The 10,018-nt window shown below is 48.7% G+C and overlaps 1 protein-coding gene across 1 annotated transcript; it reads left to right on the forward strand.

The window, feature by feature from the left end:
• Positions 1 to 8,570: 8,570 nt before the first annotated feature.
• LOC119364859 (1-aminocyclopropane-1-carboxylate oxidase-like) lies at positions 8,571 to 9,733 on the forward strand. Its single transcript, XM_037630422.1, has one exon. The coding sequence runs from the start codon at positions 8,677 to 8,679 to the stop codon at positions 9,601 to 9,603; it is 927 nt and encodes a 308-aa protein (XP_037486319.1). The 5' UTR covers positions 8,571 to 8,676; the 3' UTR covers positions 9,604 to 9,733.
• The last annotated feature ends 285 nt before the right edge of the window (positions 9,734 to 10,018 follow it).

Genomic DNA, 10,018 nt, shown 5'->3' on the forward strand with positions numbered 1-10,018 from the left:
TACTTTATTGCTAACCGTTAGCCATAGTAGTAGAAGTAATAGTTGGCGAGACAACTTCATGAAGACACGATGATGGAGATCATGATGATGGAGGTCATGGTGTCATGCCGGTGACGATGATGATCATGGCGCCCCGAAGATGGAGATCAAAAGAAGCAAAAATGATATTGGCCATATCATGTCACTATTTGATTGCATGTGATGTTTATCATGTTTTACATCTTATTTGCTTAGAACGACGGTAGCATAAATAAGATGATCCCTCGCAATAATTTCAAGAAAGTGTTTCCCCTAACTGTGCACCGTTGCTAAGGTCCGTTGTTCCGAAGCACCACGTGATGATCGGGTGTGATAGGTTCTAACGTTCGCATACAACGAGTGTAAGCCAGATTTACACACGCAATACACTTAGGTTGACTTGACGAGCCTAGCATGTACAGACATGGCCTCGGACCACGGAAGACCGAAAGGTCAAACATTAGTCGTATAGAAGATACGATCAACATGAAAATGTTCACCGATGATGACTAGTCCGTCTCACGTGATGATCGGACACGGCCTAGTTGACTCGGATCATGTATCACTTAGATGACTAGAGGGATGTCTATCTAAGTGGGAGTTCATTAAATAATTTGATTAGATGAACTTAATTATCATGAACATAGTCTAAAAATCTTTGCAATATGTCTTGTAGATCAAATGGCCCACGCTAATGTTGCCCTCAACTTCAACGCGTTCCTAGAGAAAATCAAGCTGAAAGACGATGGCAGCAACTACACGGACTGGGTCCGTAACCTGAGGATTATCCTCATAGCTGCCAGGAAAGCATATGTCCTTGATGCACCGCTAGGTGAAGCACCTGTTTTCCCAGCAGAGCAAGACGATATGAACGCTTGGCAGACGCGTAGTGATGATTACTCCCTGGTTCAGTGCGGCATGCTTTACAGCTTAGAACCGGGGCTCCAAAAGCGTTTTGAGCAATACGGAGCATATGAGATGTTCCAAGAGCTGAAAATGGTTTTCCAAGCTCATGCCCGGGTCGAGAGATATGAAGTCTCCGACAAATTCTACAGTTGTAAGATGGAGGAGAATAGTTCCGTCAGCGAGCACATACTCAAAATGTCTGGGTTGCACAACCGCTTGTCTCAGCTGGGAGTTAATCTCCCGGATGATGCGGTCATTGACAGAATCCTTCAGTCGCTCCCACCTAGCTACAAGAGCTTTGTGATGAACTTCAATATGCAGGGGATGGAAAAGACCATTCCTGATGTATATTCAATGCTAAAATCAGCAGAGGTGGAAATCAAAAAGAAACATCAAGTGTTGATGGTGAATAAAACCACTAAGTTCAAGAAAGGCAAGGGTAAAAAGAACTTCAAGAAGGGCGGCAAGGGAGTTGCCACGCCCGGTAAGCAAGCTGTCGGGAAGAAGCCAAAGAATGGACCCAAGCCTGAGACTGAGTGCTTTAATTGCAAGGGAAACAGTCACTGGAAGCGGAACTGCCCCAAGTACTTAGCGGATAAGAAGGACGGCAATGCCAAAGGTATATGTGATATACATGTTATTGATGTGTACCTAACCAGCGCTCGTAGTAGCTCCTGGGTATTTGATACCGGTGCAGTTGCTCATATTTGTAACTCAAAACAGGAACTGCGGAATAAACGGAGACTGGTGAAGGACGAGGTGACGATGCGCGTCGGGAATGGTTCCAAGGTCGATGTGATCGCCGTTGGCACGCTACCTCTACATTTACCTACGTGATTAGTTTTAAACCTCGATAATTATTATTTAGTACCAACTTTGAGCATGAACATTGTATCTGGATCTCGTTTAATGCGAGATGGCTACTCATTTAAATCTGAGAATAATGGTTGTTCTATTTATATGAGAGACATGTTTTATGGGCATGCCCCGCTGGTCAATGGTTTATTCTTATTTAATCTCGAACGTGATGTTACACATATTCATAGTGTGAATGCCAAAATATGTAAGGTTGATAATGATAGTCCCACATACTTATGGCACTGCCGCCTTGGTCACATTGGTGTCAAACGCATGAAGAAACTCCATGCAGATGGACTTTTGGAGTCTCTTAATTATGAATCATTTGACACGTGTGAACCATGCCTCATGAGCAAAATGACCAAGACTCCGTTCTCCAAAATAATAGAGCGAGCAACCAACTTATTGGAAATCATACATACTGATGTGTGCGGTCCAATGAGTGTTGAGGCTCGCGGTGGCTATTGTTATGTTCTCACCCTCACTGATGACTTGAGTAGATATGGGTATGTCTACTTAATGAAACACAAGTCTGAGACCTTTGAAAAGTTCAAGAAATTTCAGAGTGAGGTTGAGAATCAACGTGACAGGAAAATCAAGTTCTTACGATCAGATCGTGGGAGAGAATATTTGAGTCATGAATTTGGCACACACTTAAGGAAATGTGGAATAGTTTCACAACTCACGCCGCCTGGAACACCTCAGCGTAATGGTGTGTCCGAACATCATAATCGCACTCTGTTAGATATGGTACGATCTATGATGTCTCTTAGCGATCTACCGCTATCATTTTGGGGTTATACTATAGAGACTGCCGCATTCACTTTAAATAGGGCTCCGTCAAAATCCGTTGAGATGACACCGTATGAATTGTGGTTTGGTAAGAAACCTAAGCTGACGTTTCTGAAAGTTTGGGGATGCGATGCTTATGTCAAGAAACTTCAACCTGAAAAGCTCGAACCCAAATCGAAAAAATGCGTCTTCATAGGATACCCTAAAGAAACCATTGGGTGCACCTTCTACCTCAGATCCGAAGGCAAGATCTTTGTTGCCAAGAATGGATCCTTTCTAGAGAAAGAGTTTCTCTCGAAAGAAGTAAGTGGGAGGAAAGTAGAACTTGATGAAGTATTGCCTCTTGAACCGGAGAGTGGCGCAGCTCAAGAAAATGCTCCTGAGGTGCCTGCACCGACTAGATAGGAAGTTAATGATGATGATCATGAAACTTCAGATCAAGTTGCTACTAAACTTCAAAGGTCCACGAGGACACGTTCCGCACCAGAGTGGTACGGCAACCCTGTCCTGGAAATCATGTTGTTAGACAATGGTGAACCTTCGAACTGTGAAGAAGCGATGGCGGGCCCAGATTCCGATAAATGGCTGGAAGCCATGAAATCCGAGATAGGATCCATGTATGAAAACGAAGTATGGACTTTGACTGACTTGCCCGATAATCGGCGAGCCATAAAAAATAAATGGATCTTTAAGAAGAAGACAGACGCGGATGGTAATGTGACCATCTATAAGGCTCGACTTGTCGCTAAGGGTTATCGACAAGTTCAAGGGGTTGACTACAATGAGACTTTCTCACCCGTAGCGAAGCTGAAGTCCGTCCGAATCATGATAGCAATTGCCGCATTCTATGATTATGAGATATGGCAAATGGACGTCAAAACGGCATTCCTTAATGGTTTCCTTAAGGAAGAATTGTATATGATGCATCCTGAAGGTTTTGTCGATCCTAAGAATGCTGACAAGGTGTGCAAGCTCCAACGCTCAATCTATGGGCTGGTGCAAGCCTCTCGGAGTTGGAACATTCGATTCGATGAGATGATCAAAGCGTTTGGGTTTACGCAGACTTATGGAGAAGCATGTGTTTACAAGAAAGTGAGTGGGAGCTCTGTAGCATTTCTCATATTATATGTGGATGACATACTATTGATGGAAAATGATATAGAATTCTTGAAAAGCATAAAGACCTACTTAAACAAGTGTTTTTTTAATGAAGGACCTTGGAGAAGCTGCTTATATATTAGGCATCAAGATCTATAGAGATAGATCGAGACGCCTCATTGGTCTTTCACAAAGTACGTACCTTGACAAGATATTGAAGAAGTTTAATATGGATCAGTCCAAGAAGGGGTTCTTGCCTGTATTCCAAGGTATGAGATTGAGCACGGCTCAATGCCCGACCACGGCAGAAGATAGAGAAAAGATGAGTGTCGTCCCCTATGCCTCGGCCATAGGGTCTATTATGTATGTCATGCTGTGTACCAGACCTGATGTAAACCTTGCCGTAAGTTTGGTAGGAAGGTACCAAAGTAATCCCGACATGAACACTGGACATCAGTCAAGAATATCCTGAAGTACCTGAAAAGGACTAAGGATATGTTTCTCTTCTATGGAGGTGACGAAGAGCTCGTCGTAAAGGGTTATGTCGATGCTAGCTTCAACACAGATCTGGATGACTCTAAGTCACAAACCGGATACGTGTATATTTTGAATGGTGGGGCAGTCGGCTGGTGCAGTTGCAAGCAAAGCGTCGTGGCGGGATCTACATGTGAAGCGGAATACATGGCAGCCTCGGAGGAAGCACAAGAAGCAATCTGGGTGAAGGAGTTCATTACCGACCTAGGAGTTATTCCCAATGCGTCGGGCCCGATGACTCTCTTCTGTGACAACACTGGAGCTATTGCCCTTGCCAAGGAGCCCAGGTTTTACAGAAAGACCAGGCATATCAAGCGTCGCTTCAACTCCATTCGTGAAAATGTTCAAAATGGATACATAGATATTGGTAAAGTGCATACGGACCTGAATGTCGCAGATCCGTTGACTAAACCTCTTCCTCGAGCAAAACATGATCAACACCAGAACTCTATGGGTGTTCAATTCATCACAATGTAACTAGATTATTGACTCTAGTGCAAGTGGGAGACTGTTGAAAATATGCCCTAGAGGCAATAATAAAATGGTTATTATTATATTTCCTTGTTCATGATAATTGTCTATTGTTCATGCTATAATTGTGTTATATGGAAATCATAATACATGTGTGAATACATAGACCACAACATGTCCCTAGTGAGCCTCTAGTTGACTAGCTCGTTGATCAATAGATGGTTACGGTTTCCTGACCAAGGACATTGGATGTCATTGATAACAGGATCACATCATTAGGAGAATGATGTGATGGACAAGACCCAATCCTAAGCATAACGCAAGATCGTGTAGTTCGTCTGCTAAAGCTCTTCTAATGTCAAGCATTTTTTCCTTAGACCATGAGATTGTGCAACTCCCGAATACTGTAGGAATAATTTGGATGTGCCAAACGTCACAACGTAACTGGGTGACTATAAAGGTGCACTACGGGTATCTCTGAAAGTGTTTGTTGGGTTGGCACGAATCGAGACTGGGATTTGTCACTCCGTATGACGGAGAGGTATCTCTGGGCCCACTCCGTAAGACATCATCGTAATGAGCTCAATGTGACTAGGGTTGGTCACGGGATGATGTGTTATGGAACAAGTAAAGAGACTTGCCGGTAACGAGATTGAACGAGGTATTGAGATACCGACGATCGAATCTCGGGCAAGTAACGTACCAATTGACAAAGGGAATTGTATACGGGATTGCTTGAATCCTCGACATCGTGGTTCATCCGATGAGATTATCGTGGAACATGTAGGAGCCAACATGGGTATCCAGATCTCGCTGTTGGTTATTGGCCAGAAAGATGTCTCGGTCATGTCTGCATGGTTCCCGAACCCGTAGGGTCTACACACTTAAGGATCGATGACGCTAGGGTTATTAGGAAGACTTGTATGTGATTACCAAATGTTGTTTGGAGTCCCGAATGAGATCCCGGACGTCACGAGGAGTTCCAGAATGGTCCGGAGGTGAAGATTTATATATAAAAAGTTGTCATACGGTCACCGGAAAGGTTCGGGGGCATATCGGTATTATACTGGGGCAACAGAGGGGTTCCGGGGGTCCACCGGGAGGGGCCACCTCTCTCGGAGGTCCTCATGGGCCATAGAGGAAAGCCACCCCTTGCTTGGGGGCAAGCCACCCCCTTGGCCGCCGCCCCCCTCTAGATCTCATCTAGAGGGGACCGGCCCCCTTCCTTCTTCCCCTATAAATAGAGGGGCAAGGGGAGGGCTGTACACCACATTAAAGGTGCATCCCCTCCCCTTCCCAACACCTCTCCTCATCCTTTAAGAGCTTGGCAAAGCCCTGCCGAAGTACTGCTGCTCCACCACCACCACGTCGTCGTGCTGCTGTTGGAGCTCTCTTCCTCAACCTCTCCCCCTCCTTGCTGGATCAAGGCGCGGGAGACGTCTCCGCTCCGTACGTGTGTTGAACGCGGAGGTGCCGTCCGTTCGGCGCTAGGATCATCGGTGATTTGGATCACGACGAGTACGACTCCATCAACCCCGTTCTCTTGAACGCTTCCGCTCGCGATCTACAAGGGTATGTAGATGCACTTCTCTCCCTCTCGTTGCTAGATGACTCCATAGATTGATCTTGGTGATGCATAGAAAATTTTAAATTTATGCTACGATCCCCAACAGGAACAGAGGTGGAAAGGGGAAGGGCCTCTGCAGCACCTCCAAGGAGGAGACGACGTCGGGGACGTCGCTGCTGCCAGGCCGGCCAAGCCGGCCAACGGTTTCCCGCGGCCCAAAACCAGACCACCGGTCCCCCACCCACATCATACCGGCGCTCGGAGGGAGGCTGGCGAGAAGCGGCGGGGACGAGGGAGACAGGGGAAAGGAGCCAACCTCAGATCTGACGAGGAGGGGAAGATCTCTGGACCGCCGCCGCCACCCGCCGTCGTCTCACCACCCGCGTGGTCGAGGCCGCCGGCCAGAGCACACCCGCGAACGACGCCGGCCGAGAAGGCGCCGCTGCCTCGCCAAGAAGGGCCGCCGCCCCAGATCCGAGATCCTCCTCGAGAAAAGGAGCGACCGAGGCCTCGCCGCCACCATCACGGGCGGCCACGCGAGCGGATCCGGCGGCTTTCTCAGGCGGCGGCGAAGGAGGGAGGGTGAGGGAGCGGCGGCACGACGGAGAAACCCTAGTCGCCGTCCGAGTCGCCCGAAGCGAACGACGCGGGGGCCGCGTGTGTGTGGGGGGGAGGCTTTGTTGGCATATCATTACGTAATCAATAAAGCTCCCTCGTTCTCCAAGAGAAAATAGCACTGGATTGGATAAACTTGAGATCAACCGGTTACCCGTCAAATCGGCTGAAAAATCTTGATTCAGAGTGGCGGGCCTGAGCCTAACAGTTGTATTCTAAATTTTAATGGTCGTTGAAACTTTCGACCTGCAGGTCAAGTTCAACACATCATTTTCCATATAACCATTGGCCTAACAGTTTCCCTTTTTCAGTACTTCTCACCTTACAGAGTAGTACGTTTTATTCAGAAGAGGTCTAGATATATTTATGTTTTGCCTTCCAGATCAATTACCCCTTCACAAAATATGAAAATATTCACAAATTTTTACAACTTTTCGTCCCTTTGGGGTGACAATGGATTCGTCCATGTCCGACGCCCGGCCGCATCCTAAATCATGTCCAAAGTGGACGTGCTTAAAAAACACAAAAACTAAAATGAAATGCCGAAAAAATTAAATAAACGCAAACATAAAAATATAAAATATAAATTAACCATCACGGCCACAAAAAACGACCCAGTTCCACGGTTCATAGACATAATTAACGTAAACAATAAAATAAAACTACCATCCACGCATTCTTGTCGTGCCCGTCAATGCCGTGGCCGCCACTGTCTTCTCAGTGGCCGTCGTTATTGTCGTCTCGCTGATGAGGTTTACGTAGTCCGACAGCGTCCAGAAGTACGATGGCGGTGCGTGGTACACGGGGGCGGGCTAGAAGGCGGAAGGTGCCTGCACCACCTCCTCCCGTGGCGACGCCTCCCGCTTTGGTGACCGCGGCGGCATAGGGCACCAGTTCACGCCCTCACGACATCGGCCATCTCCAAAGCCGTGCACAACCAGCTCCACTGCTGGCCCACCAGCCCCGGGTGGAACGTGGCCACGGGCTGCCACGCGGCCCCGAAGTGGACGAGCGACGCGTCCGTTTGCTGTCCGCCGCGACCCAAACACAACGCATGTTTGCGTTCGAAATGAGTCGGTCCGGACACAAAAGGGACCAGATAGGTCCAGGCCATCGCGCGCTGGGCCGTGGGGTCTGTCCATTTTACCCTAAACGAACGGGGCCGGACAGGATGGGGTCACGCGCTAGAGTTGGCCTAGAAACATGTGAATTCTGAATGTGCGGTGAAGAACAACCCAGAGGGAAGGTCATTTTAGAGCATTGTAATCGTGAATCTAATATGGTAGCTCATGTGCTAGTGCAAAATGGATGTGTAGATCCATCAAACTTGTGGTCGAACTCACCTCCGGCATTTATTTTGAAACTCTTAGCGGACTATGTAAGCGTTGATTAAATTATAAATAAAGCTAGCCATGATGATCTTTTCTTAAAAAAAAACAACCCAGAGGGATAGAGGTCATTCCTGCCTCTGCCTCAGTCAAGGCTCCTCTACCATTATGGTGTCAGTTAACAAGTCATTGACTGGGATATGGACTGAGTGGAGATGCCGGTACCAATTTGCCACAAGCATCCAACGGTTGCTGCTGCGCAGAAGCTTCACATGAACATCTTCCAGGCCAGCTCCAGTCGCTCGTCTTGACCGGATTTTTGTCTAAAAATATATTTGTTGACCAGATTATCCCGCCTGGTGCACTATAAGTACCATGGCCACCCATCTCTCCACCTCATCCCATCACCTGCACTTGCATCCACAAGACTGCACACAACACCACACCCGAGTCTGAAACTCTGAAAAAGCTCACCGTCACCAATTCACCATGGTTGTTCCGGTGATCGACTTCTCCAAGCTCGACCGCGCCGAGAGGGCGGAGACCATGGCGCAGATCGCCGACGGCTGCGAGAACTGGGGCTTCTTCCAGCTGGTGAACCACGGCATCCCGCTGGAGCTCCTTGACCGCGTCAAGAAGGTGTGCTCCGAGAGCTACCGCCTCCGGGAGGCGGCGTTCCGGTCGTCGGAGCCGGTGCAGACGCTGGAGAGGCTGGTGGAGGCGGAGCGGCGCGGCGAGGCGGTGGCGCCGGTGGACGACATGGACTGGGAGGACATCTTCTACCTCCACGACGACAACCAGTGGCCCTCCGACCCGCCGGCCTTCAAGGAGACCATGCGGGAGTACCGCGCCGAGCTCAAGAAGCTCGCGGAGCGGGTCATGGAGGCCATGGACGAGAACCTCGGCCTGGACAAGGGCCGCATGAAGGCCGCCTTCACCGGCGACGGCCTCCACGCCCCGTTCTTCGGCACCAAGGTCAGCCACTACCCGCCGTGCCCGCGCCCGGACCTCATCACCGGGCTCCGCGCGCACACCGACGCCGGCGGCGTCATCCTGCTGTTCCAGGACGACAAGGTCGGCGGCCTCGAGGTGCTCAAGGACGGCGAGTGGCTGGACGTGCAGCCGCTCGCCGACGCCATCGTCGTCAACACCGGCGACCAGGTGGAGGTGCTCAGCAACGGCCGCTACCGCAGCGCGTGGCACCGCGTCCTGCCCATGCGCAACGGCAACCGCCGCTCCATCGCGTCCTTCTACAACCCGGCGTTCGAGGCGGCCATCTCGCCGGCGGTGGGCGAAGGTGGCGCCACCGCGTACCCGGACTACGTGTTCGGGGATTACATGGACGTGTACAACAAGCAGAAGTTCGATGCCAAGGAGCCAAGATTCGAGGCCGTCAAGGCGCCAAAGGCAGCTTAAGCTTAATCAAGGAGACTAAAAGAAAATTATTTACTTATTAGCTGGCTTTTGTTTTACAATGAAGAAAAAAAATGTATTTTTGGAGTTTATTCAGACGCGTAGCAAATATGACGTGTGGGGGTAATTGTGATTGGTTCGGTGTCAAATAATTAGGAAATGAAGTATGGATTTTTCATTAGAAGTATCTGCTTTCTTTACATTGTTTGATTGTGGTTTTTCCTCTGGTCAGTAACATCGTTCCACCAAATCAGATCAACCAAGGATCCCTATAAAAGGAAATTTTGTAGTTCTGGACGAGAAACAGAACATCTCCACAAACAGTCAAAAAGATCTCACAGTAAATCTAACAAAGTCCAAGTCTCTGGACTGTCCCGAATCATGACGCCACTTCACCTTCATGCAAGGCTGCAGGACG

The sequence above is a fragment of the Triticum dicoccoides genome, chromosome 1A (genome assembly GCF_002162155.2).
Source record: "Triticum dicoccoides isolate Atlit2015 ecotype Zavitan chromosome 1A, WEW_v2.0, whole genome shotgun sequence".
NCBI classification, from domain to species: domain Eukaryota; kingdom Viridiplantae; phylum Streptophyta; class Magnoliopsida; order Poales; family Poaceae; genus Triticum; species Triticum dicoccoides.

Coding starts and splice junctions, on each gene's coding strand:
- LOC119364859 (XM_037630422.1), top strand. CDS start 8,677: ATGGTTGTTCCGGTGATCGACTTCTCCAAGCTCGACCGCGCCGAGAGG.